General features: G+C 42.4%; 1 protein-coding gene across 2 annotated transcripts; it reads left to right on the forward strand.

The window, feature by feature from the left end:
• Positions 1 to 3: 3 nt before the first annotated feature.
• IDH3A (isocitrate dehydrogenase (NAD(+)) 3 catalytic subunit alpha) lies at positions 4 to 21,642 on the forward strand. 2 transcript variants are annotated; one of them, XM_009250065.4, is made up of 11 exons: positions 4 to 123; positions 5,896 to 5,958; positions 8,233 to 8,316; positions 10,783 to 10,897; positions 12,279 to 12,466; positions 12,930 to 13,063; positions 14,203 to 14,305; positions 14,408 to 14,472; positions 16,120 to 16,204; positions 17,261 to 17,413; positions 20,038 to 21,642. In XM_009250065.4, the coding sequence occupies exons 1-11, from the start codon at positions 97 to 99 to the stop codon at positions 20,119 to 20,121; spliced, it is 1,101 nt and encodes a 366-aa protein (XP_009248340.1). In that variant the 5' UTR covers positions 4 to 96; the 3' UTR covers positions 20,122 to 21,642.
• The last annotated feature ends 150 nt before the right edge of the window (positions 21,643 to 21,792 follow it).

Consider the following 21,792-nt stretch of genomic DNA (forward strand, 5'->3'; position numbering starts at 1 on the left):
CAGGGGCCGTGGCCATGCAGGGGCGGGCTCCGAGCGAGGGGTGGGCGCTTGCGCACTGCTGCTGCCGCTGTTGCTGCGGAGCCAGGAGGGGAAGCGATGGCTGGGCCCGCGTGGATCTCCAAGGTGAGCGCTGGCAGGCCGGCGTGTGGCAGGCAGGCTGGCCGCGAGGGCTGGCAGGAGAGCCGGTCGCGTGCCGGGTGTGGGCGGGCCCGCGGGCCAGACAGGGAGGCGGTGGCGGCCCGCGGGGACAGTTTGGGAGCCGGTCCTGGTCGCCCGTGCCCCGCGCTCCGTGGCCGGCTCGCAGTGTATGGGCCGCCCCGGGCCGGGTCAGCAGCGCAGAGGCGGGGACGGCGTCAAGGTCAAGGCGGGGGGCGCCGGCCCTGCTCCTGCCGAGACCCGGCTGCCGTCACCCGCATCCGCCCCGGCCAGAGCCCAGGCTTCGCGCCGAGCCCGGGAAGGTCACGGGAGCCTCTGTCCCGGCTCCGCCCTCCGGGCCGCTTCCCCGGCTGCGGCCCTGCTGCCGGGCTGATGCCCTCAGCACCGCCCAGACCTCTCATCCGCTGTCTGCGCGGTTCTTGGCCGGGGAACCGCAGGTGCCACGGGCACTGGCGTTGAGCTTGGGAGGTTTTCCCAGGTGAGAGAATCCTGGGGCCCTTTTCCCTATCAGATTGTTTTCCCTTTGGCGCTCTTCCCAGTCAGACCTCTAGTGCTCTTGTAGCTGTTTCCCTTTCATAGGACATAGGGCATCTTACACCTTGGAATTACCCTCTGAACCTTCGGAGAGAGAGACCAGCAGAGCCTTCCTTTTACCTTTCATTGGTGGGAATCCTGCAATCTGGAACGCTTTAGCTCTCCTTGACAGCTCGGATGCCAGAGCTGGAAAGGGTTTCAGATCATCTATGCAGTTCCGTAGCTTCTCAGTGGAACTAACCTGTGCCTGAAGAAGAATTTGCTCAAGGTCACACAGGAGGTCGGTGTCAGACCTGGGAGAGGAACCTAGGTGTCTTGGTTCCCATTTCCCAAGGTCACATAGCAAATGATGGGTACAGGCCATCAGGCCTCAAGTCTCCTGTTGCTATGAAAGGGTGGTCCCCTAGAAATCTATAAACAATTTAACGTTTTTCTATAAGTTTGATACTACTTTTCTTCCTTTTTTTCGGTTTAAAGAGAGGTCCAGAGATGCACTGTTATTTAAGGAAAAGATCTCTGTACTGGAATTTAGCAGTCTCAGATTTAAATCCTAGCAATGCCACTGATTGGCTGTGTGACCCTAAGCAAATTACTAAACATCTCTAAGCCTTAATATGCCCATTTGTGACTATCTATACTTACATCACAGAGTTGTTTGAGTATTAAATAAAATAATGTATGTGAAAGCACTTGGTATGTACAGAAGGAACACAAAAATCTGAAGCTTTCTTATCAATATGTTTATCTGTCTCCAACAGACAGTGGTTTTCATGGGCATCATTAACTGGTTTTTTTGTTCAATAACTAGATTCTACTTTGTCACCCTCTTCAGGCCCAGATTTGCTTGTGATGATAACTCTTATGTCACATTTGCTCCTAAAAGTAAAGCAACTTCTGTGTTACTGTGAAAACTGAACTCAGTCCTTTAATCTCTGAACTTACATTTAACACCCAATTCATCTTTGGTAGGTACATTTGCCTTCACAGTGAGGCACTAAGGCAACACTTGATAATGATTGTGCTGGTAAATTTGTTTTGCCTTTAATGTGATCTGCATGAAAAAACCCTCATAGTAGGTATTCAGAAAGTGTTGGGTTGTGGAGTCAGAAGATGAGGTTCTCTGACATGCACTCCCTGTGTGACCTTTGGCAGAATCATTTGACTTCTGGGCCAGCTTCTCACTTTAGGGATTGGAGCAGAAGGTGGCTCAGAGGCTGACCCCAGGATGGTGGAGGTGCTGAGCTGGATGCCGGTTTCAATCAGGACAGTTCCTGTGTTGAGTTTCCATTTAAGATTGTTTGTGGCCAGGCATGATGGCTCATGCCTGTAATTCTAGCACTTTGGGAGGCCAAAGTGGGCGGATCACTTGAGGTCGGGAGTTCAAGACCAGCCTGGCCAACATGGCGAAACCTCATCTCTACTAAAAATACAAAAATTTGCTGGGCGTGGTGGCACATGCCTGTAATCCCAGCTACTCGGGAGGCTGAGGCAGGAGAGTCACTTGAACCCAGGAGGTGGAGGCTGCAGTGAAAGGAGATCATGCTCCTACCTGGGTAACAGCAAGACTCTGTCTCAAAAAAAAAAAAGATTTTTTTTTTTTAAACCCATATCAGAACCCGTGTACAACACTATTTACATGTTTTTAAGTTAAAAAGGAAATGAGTTGTGGATTAAGATGGCCCACGACCTGAAGTCCAGAGTTCAGGATTTTGGTCCAGGCTTCATGAACCTGGCCTCAGTTTCCTCATCTGAAAAGTGCCACTAATGCCTATCTCTACAGGTTTTATATAAATAAAATGATGTGAGATATATATATATGTGCACATATGAGTATTCTATAAAGTAGACGTCCTGCCGTCTCAGCCTTCCATGTAGCTGGGACTACTGGTGTGTGCCACCATACCTGGCTAATATTTAAAATTTTTTTGTAGAGGTGGGGTCTCACTCTGTTGTCTAGGCTGATTGGTCAGGTCTTCTGTCACAGAGACATAAGCTAGTTTTGTGTGAATGTCTTTTCCCTCTTTTTTGGGCTGGGAGAGGAGAAAGGACTCATGTCAATTTTTTTTTTGTTTTGGAGACAGAGTTTCGCTCCTGTTGCCCAGGCTGGAGTGGAATGGTGAGATCTTGGCTCACTGCAACCTCCACCTCCTGGGTTCAAGCGATTCTCTTGCCTGAGCCTCCCAAGTAGCTGGGATTACAGGCACCCACCATCACACCCGGCTGATGTTTGTATTTTTAGTAGAGACAGGGTTTCACCATGTTGGCCAGGCTGGTCTTGAACTCCTGACCTCAGGTGATCCACCCGCCTCGGCCTCCCAAGGTGCTGGGATTACAAGCGTGAGCCACTCTGCCCGGCCTTTTTTTTTTTTTTTTTTTTGAGATGGAGTTTCACTCTTGTCACCCAGGCTGGAGTGCAATGGCGCGATCTTGGCTCACCGCAACCTCTGCCTCCCGGGTTAAAGTGATTCTCTTCCCTCAGCCTCCTGAGTAGCTGGGATTACAGGCATGTGCCACCACGCCTGGCTAATTTTGTATTTTTAGTAGAGACAGGGTTTTTCCATGTTGGTCAGGCTGGTCTTGAACTCCTGACCTCAGGTGATCTGCCTGCCTCAGCCTCCCAAAGTGCTGGGATTACAAGCGTGAGCCACCGCGCCCGGCCTCATGTCAGTTTTATGCTCTGCTTGTCACAAAGTAACCTTTAAATGGTGCTTTGGAAAATTTTATTTTACTTAAAGTTCTGGGTGGTTGTGATGACTTAGGTGCAGTACTACTTTATTCTAAGATCATGCAAGAGAGATGACAAACATAGAAAAGACTGGTCATTAAAGAAGATCATTGCAAGTATTAAGGCTACTTGTTGGGTTGGAAACTCTTCAGATAGAGATGTGACTGAGGCTGGACTCAGTTTTGTTTGTTTGTTTGTTTAAATTATTGAATACCTTCTATGAGCCAGGGACTGTTCTAGACACTAGACACAACAGTGAACAAAACACAAATCCTTACACTCCTGGGTTTACATTGCTGCCCCCAGCATATGCAGGTAGGATGGGTTTACATTTTAAAATCAGTTGTTTGGGTCAGGTCTTTTTCATTCTTTCTTTCTTTTCTTTTTTTTTTTTTTTTTTTTTTTTGTCCATTACCTAGGCTGGAGTGCAGTGGCATAATCATAGCTCACAGAAGCCTCAAACTCCTGGGCTCAAGCAGTCCTGAGCTCAAGCCGACTTAGCCTCCCATGTAGCTGAGACCATTGGTGTGCACCACCATACCTGGCTAATTTTGTAGAGACAGAGTCTCACTTTGTTGCGCAGGCTGGTTGGTTGGGTCTTCTGTCACAAGGACATGAGTTTTGTGTGAATGTCTTTTCCTTCTTTTTTGTTCAGGGAGAGGAGAAAGGACACATGTCAATTTTCTTGTCACCAAGTAGCCTTTAAATGGCCTTCCTTCCAATAGCCCACTCGCTGGTGGATGAATCATGCCCTATTAACGTTTTGGCCAATGGTTTTGGCATTCTTTTGGATTTGGCCCTGTCTTATTTTCAGTGCAGAGTCATGACTATAGATACCAGAAGATTAGAGAATAAAATTCATTCATACCTTTATTGGCTGTTGGTTGTTACATGCCAATAAATATTTCAGCAAAGGTTCAGACCCCAGAAAAAAATATCAAGATAGGATATAACAAATGTGTCTTTGCTCATGAATCTAGCAGGAGAAAAAGTTACTTTTTAAAAAATTTAATGCAGCCGGGTGCGGTGGCTCACGCCTGTAATCCCAGGACTTTGGGTGTCCAAGGCGGGTGGATCACCTGAGGTCAGGAGTTTGAGACCAGCCTGGCCAACATGGAGAAACCCTGTCTCTACTAAAAATACAAAAAGATTAGCCAGGTGTGGTGGTGCATGCCTGTAATCCCAGCTACTTTCGGGAGGCTGAGGCAAACCCAGGAGGTGGTGGTTGCGGTGAGCCGAGATTGCACCATTGCACTCCAGCCTGGGCAACAAGAGTGAAACTCTGTCTCAAAAAAAAAAAAAATTGTAATGCATTTTAATACCTTTGGTCTATGTACCCAGTTTCTTTTTTTATATTGTTTATAATAATGTAGTATGACTTTGTACCAGTTCTCAAGGACTAAGTTATGAAAGTTTATAATAAACCTTTAAAATTTATATTTCTGGTATATGATAATGTTAATTGGAGAGAGAAAAAAAAAAAAAAAAAAAACACGTACCAGTGGTAATATCTTGGTGTGGTGGGATTACTGGGTAACTTTTATTTTATATTTTGTATCTTTTCCTAGTCCCAGCAAACTGACAGTAATGACCACATTACCTATATTATCAGAAGAAGCAATAATTTATTTAAAATCTTTATTCTGCATGGCATGGGCATCAGATGGTATTAAATAAACTTTCTTAGATTTTATTATAAAGTGTAATTTCTTAATATTCACAGAATAGATATAATGTATAATTGAAGGAGCACTGGACCAGGAGTCAGAAGACCTGTATGTGGGTTTCCATTTTGCCAATTAGTCGCTGTGTGACCTTAGGCAAATCCTTTTCTTTGGGACCAGTGTCTCCACTTATGAAATAAGCAAGTTGCCAGGTGTCGTGGTGCACACCTGTAATCCCACCTACTCAGGAGGCTGAGGCAAGAGGGTCACTTGAGCCCAGGAGTTGGAGGCTGCAGTGAGTTATGATTGTGCCTTTGAATAGTCACTGCACTCCATCCTGGGCAACCTAGGGAGACCCCATAAGTGAGTTGTGCTCTGGATTTCATGAGGAACATCCTGGCTCTAAAATTAATGGTAATTTTCTTAGAATATATGTTACCCCTAAATTGACCTAATGGTCAAGAATGTTGGCACAAAATGATCCACTCATCTGAGAAAAACCTGTATGTTTGAGCTGAAAAAGTAGTTTTATTCTACCTTCAACATCTTTTATTTGACAACTTATATTCGTTAAATTGACTTTGAAAATATACAGTACTTAAGTTCTCAATCTAAAGTAAAAATCTGAGTATTTAGGCTTTCAAATCTGAGATAGCTTGCCACATTGAGCTAATACATGAGATTTGTATTCCTGGGAAGCTACTGAATATATCTGTGCCAAGTTGCAGCATTACCATCCATCAGGACTTCCTCGCTCTTGTTTACTGTATGTGGTTTAATTCTGTGTGTGATATTTCTCTGTTGATATCAATATAGGTCTCTCGGCTGCTGGGGGCATTCCACAACCCAAAACAGGTGACCAGAGGTTTTACTGGTGGTGTGAGTATAATTATGTCTTTTATTTTTTCCTTTTAGAAGTTTCTCAAGAAAGATGCTCTAATACATTTATTATATAGCATTTTATCTCCATTCATTTAGAATTCGGGAAAATTGGCCATATTTATAATGTATGTTGAAATTATTGGCTGACATGCACAAATCTGTTAGGTTACTTGCACATTTGAAAGAATTATCTTACAGCTGGCTATGTAAGTTTGTCACATTAATATCTTGAGGGAGCCTTGTTAAAAATAGAAAGTACCCTTGAGCCTGTTATTTTATTTTACAATCTCGTTTTGGTGAGACAGCTTTTTTCAAAACTAGTACAAGTTGAGAGAAAATTGTTGAGAAGCTTCAAAACCTGCTTTGCATTTTTATTTTATGAGCTTCCCTAAACCCAGTAGATCAAGTGCCAATTAGGAATGCCTCGAACATCTATAAGCCTTGTAGGCTTATACTTTCCTTATATAGGCTTTGTAGACTATCACAGTAGTAGTTCATCTATTGTTCATTAAATCTGCTGCTTTTAGAATTCCCAGCATCAAAATTCTGTGCTTTAAAAGCTGATACCACATTTTTGGAACATTCTAAGACTGTGGGTCAGTGACTTCCTATTTGTTTTTATCCCCGCCCCGCCTGTTATGGAATCTGATTTGGATTTCATAATTCCTATACTCCCATATAACATCTATGCCGTGAAAGATTTATAAGACCATAGTACATTTTTTCCTCCATTTACTTTCTGTATTGTGGAAGAAAAGCAGATTTTCTGGTAACTTGATGACATTTATTATTACATGTTGGGAGAACAGGAAGAAGTAGCCAAAGCATTCTTTTGGCTCTGCTTATGCCAAAAATGCAGGATGGGGCTTGCACTTCAAGCTCGAGGATAGCCATGCTAGCATTTCAAACACATTCTGAAAGCTAATAAGATGATCATTGCTCTCTGCTATTATTTAATTTTCAGGCTATTTATTTGAAAAAGAAATTAGCTTGATGGAGGAGGTTATTTTTGAAGAAATAAGAGGATATATTAATTTTTTTTAAAGATTTCTTCAACCCAAGAAAACTGGTATGAGCCTTAGCCCTGGCTAAGGCTGAGGTGGGAGACTTGCTTAAGGCCAGGAGTTCGAGGCTGCGGTGAGCTGTGGTCACACCTGTGAGTGGCCACTGCGCTCCTGCCTGGCAACGTAGTGAGTCTTCATCTCTAAAAAATATAAATTGAAAATTAGAAAAATGAAAAAAATAAAAATGTTTCTTCACTTGTACAGAAACTAATCAGAAATAATTAGTCCATGTATCTGGGCAGACATCATTGGAAGGCAAAGGACCAAGGAAACTTGAATTAGTGACTTTTTAAAAATGCAGTTCAAGCAACTAGAATTGAAAAAAAGCCAAGCCCCTAGGTGGGGTAAAGTCCCAAGATGATAAAATATATGGTCCCCAAATGGAAAAAGAGGTGCTGATCATCTCCCTTACATATTTTTATTTCTGCGTTTGAAATGCTGGCTTTGTTTTGCCTGAAGCCTTAGAATAAATCATTGCTGTTACATTATAAAAACAATAATTGTCATTCTAAGTGTGACTCAGGCTTTGCAGGTATGATGACATATACTATTCTTTTTGGTTGCAGATCAACTTTGCCAAGCTTACGTAGATTACTCTTAGATTTAAGCAGACAGTTTTATAGAGGAACTAAGAAAAAAATGGAAGCTTTCTTGATAAAAAGTCTGATTTTCCCTGAGTACCAAAACAGACCTCAGTAATATTTTGGAAATGTGTCTGAAAGTGTTTTGCAAGACTGGAGAAGTTGCATGAGAAGCTTTCCAAGATCACAATGGAAAGGAAAGGAAAACACTTGCCTTCATGAGAAACCCTCTAAATTTTAGTGAGAGAACATTGTTAATTTTTTGTTGTTGTTGTCTTTGGTTTTAAAGGTTTGAATTAATTGGTCTCTTTGCAGCTTGTCTGAAAAGAAATATCAATTAGGAAATCTACTCGGTAGTTTAATTTATTTTCGTTTGATGTAAAGAGTATCATTTGGATTCTTTTTAAAACCTCTGAACTCAGGTAAAGAGTAGGATTGCAGAGTCTCTTGTCTGTTGATTCCTGCCTCCCTTTTGATGACCCTGGGGGAGGTATGTTTGTTTTCTTAACAGCATTTGAATCTTCCTGAGACATCTCATAAAGTGGATTTCTCTGTCAAAATATTCTTTTTTAAGCCTTCAAAAACAAAAATTCTTACTGTCTTCTTTGATGATTTCTTATGTTCAGGTTCAGACAGTAACTTTAATTCCAGGAGATGGTATTGGCCCAGAAATTTCAGCTGCAGTTATGAAGATTTTTGATGCTGCCAAAGTAAGTGGGCTTAAAAGATACATTTAATGATGATTCACTGAAAAGTTTTCTTAGCCAGTTGGATTCTGTGAACTTTTAGGATGCATTGTACCCATTTCTATGAAATTTAGTAAGGTCTGTTGTTAATCTCCACCAATTGTCACTTTAACAGTGTGTGTCTCAGTGTTTGCTACTGCCATTATTTCTTTCTTTCTTTTTTTTTTTTTTAATTTAGAGACGAGGTCTTGCCCTATTCCCCAGGCTGGTCTTGAACTCTGGGGCTCAAGCGATCCTCCCACCTTCACCTCCCAAAGTGCTTGAATTTATAGGTGTGAGCCACCGCACCTGGCTGGCTGCTCCTGTTGTTGATAGTTTAAGCTCCTGCATTGGCATCAGTTATATGTAAAGTAATCAAAGTAGTACTGCAGTATTTGTGGATCTTTAAGTCCTGCTTGGGCTTAAGATATTTTAAGCCCTGCCAAATCACCCACCTTTTTGCAAAAATTAAATAAAATAAAATAAGGCTAGAATTGCTGTTTCAAAAATCTGTATAGGTGCTTTTGAAATAATCTCTTTAAAATAAAATTTCTGATGTGTTATCAAGAATGGAGTATTATTACTTCTAACAGCTGAGCCTTTGATACAGGTAGATAATTTAAAAATTCTGTAAGTGGATTCAGCTGTAAGCTGCTTGTGAACAGCACCGTGTCTGACTGAGCTTCTGTCCTAGGACATGTTCAGTGTGCTAGCTGTACACACATGAAGGATGTAGGTAGAGAGAAAGGGATGTTTGTTTATACCTTCAACTGGTACATTCATAGGTTATGCAATACATACATATATGTGTGTGTGTATATATATATATATATATATATATTTTTTTTTTTTTTTGAGATAGAGTTTTGCTCTTGTTGCCCAGGCTGAAGTGCAATGAAGCAATCTCAGCTCACTGCAACCTCTGCCTCCCGGGTTCAAGCAATTCTCCTGTCTCAGCCTTCCAAGTAGCTGGGATTACAGGCACATGCCACCACGCCTGGCTAATTTTTGTATTTTTAGTAGAGACAGGGTTTCATCATATTGGTCAGGCTGGTCTCGAACTCCTGACCTCAGGTGATCTGCCCACCTTAGCCTCTGCACCGGGCCTGGCCTATATTTTAAACAATGTAATATTGTTTTTTAAAAACAGCTTTATCGAGATATAATTCATCGTTTTATTTATTTTTTATTTTTATGTTTCATTTGTTTTGAGACATTGTTTCGCTCTTGTTGCACAGGCTGGAGTGCAATGGCGTGATCCTGGCTCACTGCAACCTCCGTCTCCCAGGTTCAAGCTATTCTCCTGCCTCAGCTTCCCCAGTAGCTGAGATTACAGGTGCCCGCCACCACACCCAGCTAATTTTTGTATTTTTAGTAGAGGCGAGGTTTCACCATGTTGGCCAGGCTGGGCTGGAACTCCTGACCTCAGGTGATCCACCCACCTTGGCTTCTCAGAGTGCAGGGATTACAGGCGTGAGCCACCATGCCGGGCCTAATTCATCCTTTTAAAGTGCACCTTTCAATCCAGTGGTTTTTAGTACATTCACAGAGTTATGCAACCATCACCACAATCTAATTTTGGACCATTTTCCTCACCAAAAAAGAAACCCCATACTCTATGCAGTCACTCCCCATTTCGTCTCTCTCCCTCCCTCCCCCCTCCCCCTTTTTCTTCCCCTGCCCTAGGCAGCCAACCACTCATCTACTTTCTGTATCTGTAGGTTTGCCTATTTGGGACATTTCATATAAATAGAATCTTATAATATACGGTCTTTTATGATTGGCTTCTTTCACTTAGCATGATGTTTTTAAGTTTCATCCATGTATCAGTACTGTATAATGTTTCTGTGAACCATATTCCTCTGCTACTTATGATATTCTAATTATAGCCACTGTTAAGAGCCCTTGTGAAAAAAAATAAGTGGGCAGGTGGTAGCTGGGAGTGATGACTGGGCACAGATAATGTAGAGAATCCCTCTGGGCCTGCTAGAGAATGACATCTCTTCTTGCATGCCAGGAACTTTCTGGACCTTTACTGTTTTTAGCAGTCACATCCAAAGTTGAAAAAGGGCTGGGCGCGATAGCTCATGTCTGTAATCCCAGCACTTTGGGAGGCCGAAGTGGGCAGATCACCTGAGGTCAGTAGTTCGAGACCAGCTTGGCCAACATGGTGAGACCCTGTCTCTACAAAAAAATACAAAAAAATTAGCTGGATGTGGTGGCGCGCACCTGTAATCCCAGCTACACAGGAGGCTGAGGCAAGAGAATCACTGGAACCTGGGAGGCGGAGGTTACAGTGAGCCAAGATTGTGCTGCTTCACTCTAGCCTAGGCGACAGAGCGGGACTCTATCTCAAAAACAAAGTTGAAAAAGTTTGTTCATCATTGCAGTATGAATGTCAGTTTCCTTTAAGTCTCTCCAGCTCACTGTGCTCTGTGATGTGGCATCTAGGCGCCTATTCAGTGGGAGGAGCGGAATGTCACTGCCATTCAAGGACCTGGAGGAAAGTGGATGATCCCTTCAGAGGCTAAAGAGTCCATGGATAAGAACAAGATGGGCTTGAAAGGTAGCACTGAAGTAGAGACGGGGACTTTTACAGATTTCCGCCACAGGGGTTACATAGTTTTGAAAATTTATGCATTTAAACTGAATAAGGCCTGGCCATCTGTGAAGGTAAAGCCATTCTTTTATGAAGTAACTACTCATAGTAAGATGTTTTATTCATTTGGGACATTTTTTTCCCCCCAGTAAAAACATTAAAGTATTACTGGATGATGCCAAATAACAGTATCTCTATTTAATGTTCAACTATATATATCTTTTGCTTAATTTTCACATTTGTATATTTATTTATTTACTTTAATTATTTTTTTGCGACAGAGTCTCGCTCTGTCGCCCAGGCTGGAGTGCAGTGGTGTGATCACAGCTCACTGCAGCCTTGACCTCCCGAGCTCAAGCAGTCCTCCCACCTCAGCCTCCCTAGTAGCTAGGACTACAGGTGTGCCACCATGCCCAACTAATTTTTTAAAAAGTTTTATAGAGATGGGGTCTCACTATGTTTCCCAGGCTGATCTGGAATACCTAAGCTCAAGCAATCCTTCTGCCTCTGCCTCCCAAAGTGCTGGGATTACAGGCCTGACTGAGCCACTATGCCTGGCCTACATTTTTATCATTATTTTAATTAATACATGTTTAAGGCCATGATTCAAAAATACTAGCATGTGGTAGATTTAAATTCAGCATAGGCTTTATTTTTATATTTTTTGAGAGTCTCGCTGTGTCGCCCAGGCTGGAGTGCAGTGGCGTGATCTTGGCTCACTACAACCTCCGCCTCCCGGGTTCAAGCTATTCTCCTGCCTCAGCCTCCCAAGTAGCTGGGATTACAGGCATGCACCACAACACCCAGCTAATTTTTGTATTTTTAGTAGAGACAGGGTTTCCCCATGTTGGCCAGGCTGGTCTTGGACTCCTGACCTCAAGCGATCCGCCTGCCTTGGCTTCCCAAAATGTTGGGATTACAGGCCTGAGACTGTAGGCCAGAGCAAGCATAGGCTTTAAAACCACAGACAGAACCAACATTGAATCTCATCTCTGCTACTTACTGGCTAGAAGGCTTGGGCAAATTTTTTATACTTAGTTTCTTTTTTCTTTTTTCTTCATTTTTAAATGACAGTAACAGAGTTGCTGTTGTACAAGGTGATGATAAGGATTAGATCATGTCAAGCACATGATTACAATGCTTGATCCTCAGGAAGTTCTTAAGATAAGAAATGCAGTTAATGTTCCAGAAAGCTCCCATGAGGAAGTTTTCCTCCTTCATTTGAATCTCAGGTAGAGAGTGAATTAGAGGCAGAACACATTTCACAAGGTAGCCGAGGTGGGTTAGTAGGTCACACGTGAGACCAGAATGCCTTCTAGTGTCATCTGGGTTTTCTTCTGTATAACAGGCCCTTTGAAGACCCCAATAGCAGCCGGTCACCCATCTATGAATTTACTGCTGCGCAAGACATTTGACCTTTACGCGAATGTCCGACCATGTGTCTCTATCGAAGGCTATAAAACCCCTTATACCGACGTAAATATTGTGACCATTCGAGAGAACACAGAAGGAGAATACAGTGGAATTGAGCATGTGGTATGTTAACTCCAGACTCTTTTTTATTCCTGCTTGGACTGCTTTCTGTGCATCTGGGACGCCAGAGACAGATCTGCTTTATCTCTGTGAGGAGTTGTGGGTGTTTGTCTTGGTGCTGGGTGTCTGGCTGACAGTACTCAAACAGATGTAAGGCATGGTGGTTCAGGTCACAAGCTTGGGAATATGCCCTCTGAATTTTGAATCCCCCGCTTCACAAGTATGCTCTTCCGCAGATGACTGTCTCTGCATCTCAGTTTTCTTCATCTGTGCAGTGGGGCTCATAATACTTACCTCTTAGGGCTGGAGTTAACATGAACCCCATTGACATAGCAGTGTGTGTGATTAGTCATGCTAGCTGGCACTGTGCAGGCCTGCCACAAATGTTACTGTCTACTCCCCACCCTCTGTCTCCCACTGCGTTGCTGTCACTCTTTCCAGCGAGGCGGGACTTCCTGTCTTGCAGATTGTTGATGGAGTCGTGCAGAGTATCAAGCTCATCACCGAGGGGGCGAGCAAGCGCATTGCTGAGTTTGCCTTTGAGTATGCCCGGAACAACCACCGGAGCAACGTCACGGCAGTGCACAAAGCCAACATCATGTGAGCTCCTTGCGGGGCCCGGCACCCCATCTTGCTTTGTTGTGGGAGAGCAGTGACAGGGCTTCCCTTTCTCCTCTTCAGCTTGCTCCTTGATTCCTAATATCTTTGAAAAAGAACCTTGTAACAATCCAAAGATCCGGCATCTCTCTTCTGTCGGAGTCTCTCCTCTTTTCTCCTCTTTTGTTTTTTTTTTTTTTTTTTGAGACGGAGTCTCTTTCTGTTGCCCAGGCTGGAGTGCAGTGGTGCGATCTTGGCTCACTGCAACCTCTGCCTCCCGGGTTCCAGCAATTCTCCTGCCTCAGCTTCCCGAGTAACTGGGACTACAGGCACATGCCACCATGACTGGCTAATTTTTGTATTTTCAGTGGAGATGGGGTTTCACCATGTTGGCCAGGCTGGTCTCAAACTCCTGACCTTAAGTGATCCGCTCGCCTTGGGCTCCCAAAGTGCTAGGATTACAGGCATGAGCCTCTGCGCCCAGCCTGGAGTCTCCTGTTTACTGTGCCTCCCTGGGCGAATGACAGGAGCAAATGAGGAGGGGATGGTGATTCAGGTCCTGGAAGCTCAAGGAGGGACTGAGGGTTATCAGGAAAGGAAGTTGGAGCCTCTGGGTCCCCAGATGCTGTGGCCATCAGCAGAGGCCACATAGCATACGTTTTAGAAGTGGAATAGTGGGAGGCTTAAAGTAGTGCTAACCATACCTGATGTGTTACTCTGGCAATTTAAATTCTCATCCAGAGGCTGTTAAAGTCCTCTGAATATATTAACAGTTTTCCTAACCTAAGAAAAGCATTGAACATGCAAAATAGTAAAACTATTTAAATTATGTTAACCTTTTAAAGCAATTTTAATAATATTAGTGGATATTTCTTAATTCTTGTTAGATAACACTATAAAAATATAGTCTTTTCTATTATGATCAAACTATTTTACATTTTTACTCTTTTATACTTTCAGAAGGATCCTAAAACATTTTCAGCTTATATTTTATTAACTACCTAAGAAATAATTTTATTGTAATTGAGATCAGGTAGCTTGGCTTCTGGAACTTAAATTTCTTGAACTTACTTTACTTCTTTGATTTGATTCTTTTCTTTCTGTAAGACTTTTTTCAGCAGTTTTTATTTGATTAAATACAGGCGGATGTCAGATGGGCTTTTTCTACAAAAATGCAGGGAAGTTGCAGAAAACTGTAAAGATATTAAATTTAATGAGATGTACCTTGATACAGTATGTTTGAATGTAAGTATATATTCACACCTGCTACTTTTTATGGTGCATAGTGTCTGTGTGTTGTGGGGATGCAGATTTTGATTACTAAATGCACAAATGTATTCCTTGTAGATGGTACAAGATCCTTCCCAATTCGATGTTCTTGTTATGCCAAATTTGTATGGAGACATCCTTAGGTGAGTCTGGCCGCAACCTTTTTATTTTAGCCTATGATTTACTTATAAACATCCTAAAATAATTATGGCTTAACATTTTCAATTGAGTATTATAAAATAGAGTATTTGTTGTAACATATGAATTGAATTCTAACAGTTCAGGCTGTGATATGAATGATTACATGTTGGGTGGCTTGTTCCTTCATTTATTTGCCAAATCATCGCTGGGCTCTTTCTCCCTAATCATTATTAGCTCACTCTTCCCAGTTTTTAAATGTTTGATTGATTGATTGATTTCAGGTTTTTGTTATGTATAGCTAGGTAGGTGGGTGATCATTGTTATTATTTTTTGGTAACTTTTGACATAATTTCAGACTTACAGAAAAGTTGTAAGAGTGGTACAAAGAATTCCCTTGTACTCAGCACCCAGATTCCACATTCCCCAGATGTCAGCATTTTATCACATTTACTTTATTACTCCTTCCCATTTCCCTCCCTTTCTCCTTCCTCCCTTCCTCTTCCTCCTCTCCTTCTTTGTCTGTGCTTCTCTCTCTCTCTCTGTCTCTCTCTCTCCCCCCCACACACACAGAGATAAGATGTTGGCCAAATGGTGATTTTCTTTTTTTTTTTTTTGAGGCGGAGTCTTGCTCTGTCGCCCAGGCTGGAGTGCAGTGGTGCGATCTCGACTCACTGCAAGCTCCACCTCCTGGGTTCACACCATTCTCCTGCCTCAGCCTCCCGAGTAGCTGGGACTACAGGCGCCCGCCACCATGCTCGGCTAATTTTTTGTATTTTTAGTAGAGATGGGGTTTCACTGTGTTAGCCAGGATGGTCTCGATCTCCTGACCTCGTGATCCGCCCACCTTGGCCTCCCAAAGTGCTGGGATTACAGGTGTGAGCCACCACGCCAGGCCTCAAATGGTGATTTTCTAAGGCTATTTTTTCTATATTTATGAGTTGGCACGCTACTGTAAGAATGCTCTTCCTTCTTGTTTATCTGTCAATATGGACGTGGTTTTCTTTTTCTTTCTTTTTTTTCTTTTTTATGATAGAATCTTGCTCTGTCTCTCAGGCTAGAGTGCAGTGGCGCGATCTTGGCTCACTGCAACCTCCACCTCCCGGGTTCGAGTGATTCTCCTGCCTCAGCCCCCTGAGTAGTTGGTATTATTACAGGTGCACACCACCACACCTGGCTAATTTTTGTATTTTTAGTAGGGATGGGGTTTCGCCATGTTGGCCAGGCTGGTCTCGAACTCCTGACCTCAAGTGATCTGCCCACCTTGGCCTCCCAAAGTGCTGGGATTACAGGCGTGAGCCACTGAGGCCAGCTGTGGACATGGTTTTGTTTTATTCAGTGATATATCCATCATCATAATCATGAATATTGATGCCTAGGTTGTCCTAACTTGGCTGGTGGGGGTCCCTTCACCATGTCTCCTGTGTCCTTTAGACACGGCCCTTTGTTCTTTGAGCCTTGCCTTGCTTTCTGACACAGTAAGATGCTCGAGGCTCATCTGTATTTTCCTAACCTTAGCTCTGGAATCAGCCATTTATCCAAGGAATGCTAGTTCCTTTTAGTGGAGAATGATAATTAAAAACTAAAATCTGGGTGCTAGGTGAGATGTTTTATTTTTAAAAACATTCTTTGAAATGCTTTTCTTCCCCTAGTGACCTGTGTGCAGGATTGATCGGAGGTCTTGGTGTGACACCAAGTGGCAACATTGGAGCCAATGGGGTTGCAATTTTTGAGTCGGTAAGGACCCTGACACCTGAAACAGAACTCAGGTCAGAACAGCGTGTGAACTCAGGAGGAGTTATCTGTATAAATATGCTTTAACTCCAGTTTTTCAAATTGTCAAACAAAATGATGCTTTTTTTTTTTTTCTTGAGACGGAGTCTCGCTCTGTCACCCAGGCTGGAGTGCAGTGGCACAATCTTGGCTCACTGCGACCTCTGCCTCCCAGGTTCAAGTGATTCTCCTGCCTCAGTCTCTCAAGTAGCTGGGATTACAGGTGTGAGCCACCACACCTGACTAATTTTTGTATTTTAGTAGAGATGGGGTTTCACCATGTTGGCCAGGCTGTTCTTGAACTCCTGATCTCAGATGATCCATCCACCTTGGCCTCCCAAAGTGCTGGGATTACAGGTATGAGCCATTGCACCCAGCCTGTGTTTGTTTTTATATATATGTTTGGGTGTATATATATATATGTTTGGTTTATCTCTTCATTTCCCTCCAGATATTTATTATGTATCCTTCCTTACTTAAAATATTTTACCAAAAATTGACTGAAAAAGATTGTTGGTCCATATTTTTATACTTAAAAAAATTACTTTAGCTCTTTATTTCTTCAAGTCTTTATTTATTTATTTATTTTTGAGTTGGGGCCTTGTTCTGTCACCCAGGCTGGAGTACACTGGTGTGATCATAGCTCACTGCAGGCTTGAACTGCTAGGCTTAAGCAATCCTCCTGCCTCAGCCTCCCAAGTAGCTGGCACCACCATGCCTGGCTAATTTCTAATTTTTTTGTAGAAATGGGGTCTCACTATGTTGCCCAGGCTAGTCTTAAACTCCTGGCGTCAAGTGATCCTCCTGCCTTGGCCTATCAAAGTGTTGCCATTACAGGTGTGAGCTATCACGCCCAACCCAGACTTTATTTCTTCAGTCCGTATCAGATGAATTGCACACAGTAGCTTTCAGTGCATATTTTGTATTGCTGAGGAAAGATGGTTAAGACTCCAGCTTCCCCAGAAGAGGACTGTTAGTTCTTGTCTCTCTCTTGATGATGCTCCTTTTCCCGATGTGTAGGTTCATGGGACGGCTCCAGACATTGCAGGCAAGGACATGGCGAATCCCACAGCCCTCCTGCTCAGTGCCGTGATGATGCTGCGCCACATGGGACTTTTTGACCATGCTGCAAGAATTGAGGCCGCGTGTTTTGCTACAATTAAGGACGGAAAGGTAACAGGAATCTTGATTTACTTGTGCTGGGTAAAATGCATTGCTTCCATATGTTTTATCTGAGTGAAAGGGACAGTGACAGATAATAGTTCTCAAGCGGGCCCAAGCATTTGATGTTGAACAAGGATTCTTAATGTGGGTCCCAGATTGAATGGGGTATGTGTGCACATGTGTGCATTTTCTGAGGTGAGGATCTAGATATTTCATCCAAAAAAAGTTAAGAAGCACTGATGTAGAGACATCAGTGTACAGTGGAAAGTCAGTGGTTTGGGAGGCAGCATCAGGTGCACGCCCAATTATCCTATTGTTAGCTGTGTGACCTTGGCCAAGTTCATTGATTTTTCTTTTTTTTTTTTGAGACAGAGTCTTGCTCTGTGACCCAGGCTGGGGTGCAGTGTCATAATCTTGGCTCACTGCAACCTCTACCTCCCGGGTTCAAGCAATTCTCCTGCCTCAGACTCCCTAGTAGCTGGGATTACAGGCGTGTGCCACCACACCCAGCTAATTTTTGTATTTTTAGTAGACACGGGGTTTCACCATGCTGGCGAGGCTGGTCTCAAAACTCCTGACCTCAAGTGATCCTCCTGCCCCAGCCTCCCAAAGTGCTGGGATTACAGGCATGAGCCACCACACCTGGCCAAGTTCATTGATTTTTATAGACAACTTTTTCCTCTTCACAACAAACGTCTGTTGAGTGTACCTTATAAGGTGTGAAGAATAAAATGATGAATAGGGTAAGATGCTGAGCCTCAAGGAGCTGGGAATCTAGTGGCAGATACAGATGCAGATGTGCCTCTAATACAATAGTCTTATATGTTACACTGTGTGCATCTATAATACAAAAGCAATACAGAAGTTTTATAAAAGTAATAACTAATATAATTGAATACTTATGCAACTTTTAAGTTCTTTATATGTCATCTCAGCAAAGTTTTTCTATAACTCTTTGAAGTAGATGCTGTAATTCCATTTTATAGATGAGGAAACTGAGTTACAGAGAGATTAAATAATTTGTCCAAGGTTTTACAGTTCCTAAATGACCAGGTTGGTATTAACAAGCAGTCTGGGTCTTACCCAGCAAGCTCCACTGCCTCCGTAAGCAATTGTGGCCTGTGGAGGAAGTGTGGCGGGCTATTCCGAAGTTAGAGGAGATAATGCACTTGACGACTCATCCCTAATTTGAGGTCCTTTTTAACAAAAATTGAAAAATATGCATAACATAAAATTTGCCATTTTAGCCATATTTAGGTATACAGTTCAATAATGTTAAGTACATTCACATTGTAATGTAACCATCACCATCAATCATCTCCAGACAAGTTTCATTTTCTCAAACTGAGACTCTGCACCCGTTAAACAGTAACTTTCCCTTCCCCCCTCCCATCCTCTGACACCCACCATTCTGCTTCCTGTCTCTATGAATTTGACTACTCTAGGTACCTCATGTAAGTGGAATCATACAGTATTTGTCCTTTGAGTCTGGCTTATTTCACTTAGCGTAATATCTTCAAAGTTGGTCCCTTTTAAAAAAATTCTGTAATTTGAAATTACATCGTGTGGCCAAAATACAAGAAATTCAGGCTTATTTTTAACAGCCTGATAGTCACATTGGAGGTCATATGATTTTCTTATTCTTTAAAGTTGTATTTGGGAAGTTATAATCTACAGCCCAGTAGAAAGGTGCCTGAATTACATAGTGGGCCCTTTTATTGTGTAGGATGGAAAGATAAAGAGAATTAAATATATTGGGGTCTGTATGCAGGAAAGAAAGGATAAGCTGGTAGAACAGATCGGTTGTATGGGAGGCTTTCTTTCCTAAAGAGGGAGGTTTAAGAGTTAATGATTTAGGCACGTGCGGTGGTGCATGCCTGTAGTTGCAGCTATAGGCTGAGGCAGGAGGATCACCTTAGCCTCTGAGTTCAACACCAGCCTGGGCCACATAGTGAGACCCCGTCTCTTTTTAAAAAAAAAAAGAGTTCGTGATTTAAATATTTCTTTCGTATTTGTTTCCCAGCCTCCAAAAATAGATCAGATACAAAAATTAGTTGGGTATGGTGGCATGCACTTGTAATCCCAGCTATTCAGGAGGCTGAGGCAGGAGAATCGCTTGAACCCAGGAGGCAGAGGTTGTGGTGAGCTGGGATCGTGCCACTGCACTCCAGCCTGGGCAACAGAGTGAGACTCCACCTCAAAAAAAAAAATAATAATAAAAACAAAAATAGATCAAAATATGTCTCAGGTCTATTCCTGAGACATATTTCCCAAGGATTTTTATGAAACTTCTTGTTTAGAACTGCTTTTATTAAAATATCTATGACCAACTAATCTGTATTAGGGTCTATAGTGTGAACAAAGGGAAAATTTGTTAAAGCTCCCTGCCTCCCTTTGCATCAAGAGCACCTTATTCTTTGCGGAGTGCTGTTGTATACACTATGAGATTGGATCCCGATCCTCCTGGGCTGGGTAGATGGTGGTGGAGTGGTTCCTTACTTTGAAATGAGGAACTAAATGAAAGAGCAGCCAAGTAACTTGCCCAGGTGGCATCTCACTGAGGGCTTTAAAATCTCCTTGGTTTAGTTTAGTTTGCGGATACATCTTTTATTTTTGCTTTTTCCTTTTCTCAGAGCTTGACAAAAGATTTGGGAGGCAATGCAAAATGCTCAGACTTCACAGAGGAAATCTGTCGCCGAGTAAAAGATTTAGATTAACGCTTCTACAACTGGTATTTACATCAGTCACTCTAAATGGACACCACATAAACCTCTGTTTAGAATACCTACGTATGTATGCATTGGTTTACTTGTTTCTTGACAGTACATTTTTAGATCTGGCCTTTTGTTAACAAAATCTGTGCAAAGATGCAGGTGGATGTCCCTAGGTCTGTTTTCAAAGAACTTTTTCCAAGTGCTTGTTTTATTTATTGTCTACCTGGTAAATGGTTTTTTTTTGTAAACTCTGAGTGGACTGTATCATTTGCTATTCTAAACCATTTACACTTAAGTTAAAATAGTTTCTCTTCAGCTGTAAATATCAGGATACAGAATTAACAAGAGAAAATGTCTAACTTTTTAAGAAAAACCTTATTTTCTTCGGTTTTTGAAAAACATAATGGAAATAAAACAGGATATTGACGTAATAGCACAAAATGACACTCTTCTAAAACTAAATGGGCACAAGAGAATTTTCCTGGGAAAGTTCACATCAAAAAGAGTGAATGTGGTATATTTCTAAATGATACGGAAAATAGAGACAGATTTGTCCTTTACAGAAATTACTGAGTATGAATAAAAACTTCAGATCCAAGAAATATATAATGAGAGATATAATTTTTGTTAATAAGACAAAGGTAATATATTGGATACAAAGACACAAATGTATTATGTGTTCAATTATTTTGTTGTCTTGAGATTTAATATTCTTTCCAAGAGCTTTTAATGAAGCAGAGAGCTAGTACTTCGTTTTCGTTGGATACATTTTCAGCATCATGAGTTGTCACAGCCTCTGAGTCCCTGATCTTAAGCCAGAAGGGCTGAGTGTATCGTCAACTTATTCTTGCATGTTGCTGTCTGGGAATGGACCACACTACAGCTGGTAGTTCTGGGGGCGATACTGCCAAAAGGCCTGAACACATGTATTTTGGCTGCAATTGAGGAACTTGGGATGCTGTTAATTTTGTATTTCAGCAACTGCCCCTTCTATCCCAAAGCACCAATTACTGCCCTCTGCCTCCGCAGTACCAGTATAAGATGACATTCCAAAGACTGGAGGCGACTCAGCCTGAGTTAATTCACAAAATTGTGCCATGCTGGGGCTTGAGCTTGAGCTTGGGCTTAGGCTTGGGCTCAGCTTTTGACCCTCAGGCATCTCCTGTCCCTTCCTGCCTGCCTCTCCCTTCTCCTCCGCTGCAGCATGATTTTCTTAATCTTCAGACGCTCACTATTTTCATGAACAGTTACCCTCTGGCCCCACAACCAAAGACAACTCATGGCCTCCTTTGGCCCTTGTGTAACATTGCAAACCTGTGGCTTTGCAAAATGTACCCAGGTCACAAGCGGATTTTTTTTTTTTGGCAGTGATATCCCTGTCTGGGTCACTTTTTAAGGTTGTAACCAGACTTATAATCTTAAATGTATTTTCCTTTGTTTAAGCTGCTGCTTCCTCTGTTTCATTGGATTGTGCTAGTTATCAGTGGCTCTTGGGTTCAAAGTAATAAAGAATTCCAAAACTGAGATGTTTGCTTTCTATACCTGTTTCCTGTTCAGATGCCTTCAGTCATTTTGGCTCAGCTTGCTACTGAGAATGGCTGCTTCCCGTATTCAGAGTGGAAGCAGGGTGGTCTGGTGGCGACAGGCTAACGTAGAGTTGGCTGCTTTTATGAG

This window comes from Pongo abelii, chromosome 16, assembly GCF_028885655.2.
Source record: "Pongo abelii isolate AG06213 chromosome 16, NHGRI_mPonAbe1-v2.0_pri, whole genome shotgun sequence".
NCBI lineage: Eukaryota > Metazoa > Chordata > Mammalia > Primates > Hominidae > Pongo > Pongo abelii.

Excerpts from the sequence above, each read along its gene's own strand:
- IDH3A (XM_009250065.4), top strand. The coding sequence starts at position 97 with ATGGCTGGGCCCGCGTGGATCTCCAAG. Across the intron at positions 5,959-8,232 it reads CCAGAGGTTTTACTGGTGGT|GTTCAGACAGTAACTTTAAT; the intron begins GTGAGTATAATT and ends TCTTATGTTCAG. Across the intron at positions 16,205-17,260 it reads GGGTTGCAATTTTTGAGTCG|GTTCATGGGACGGCTCCAGA; the intron begins GTAAGGACCCTG and ends CCCGATGTGTAG.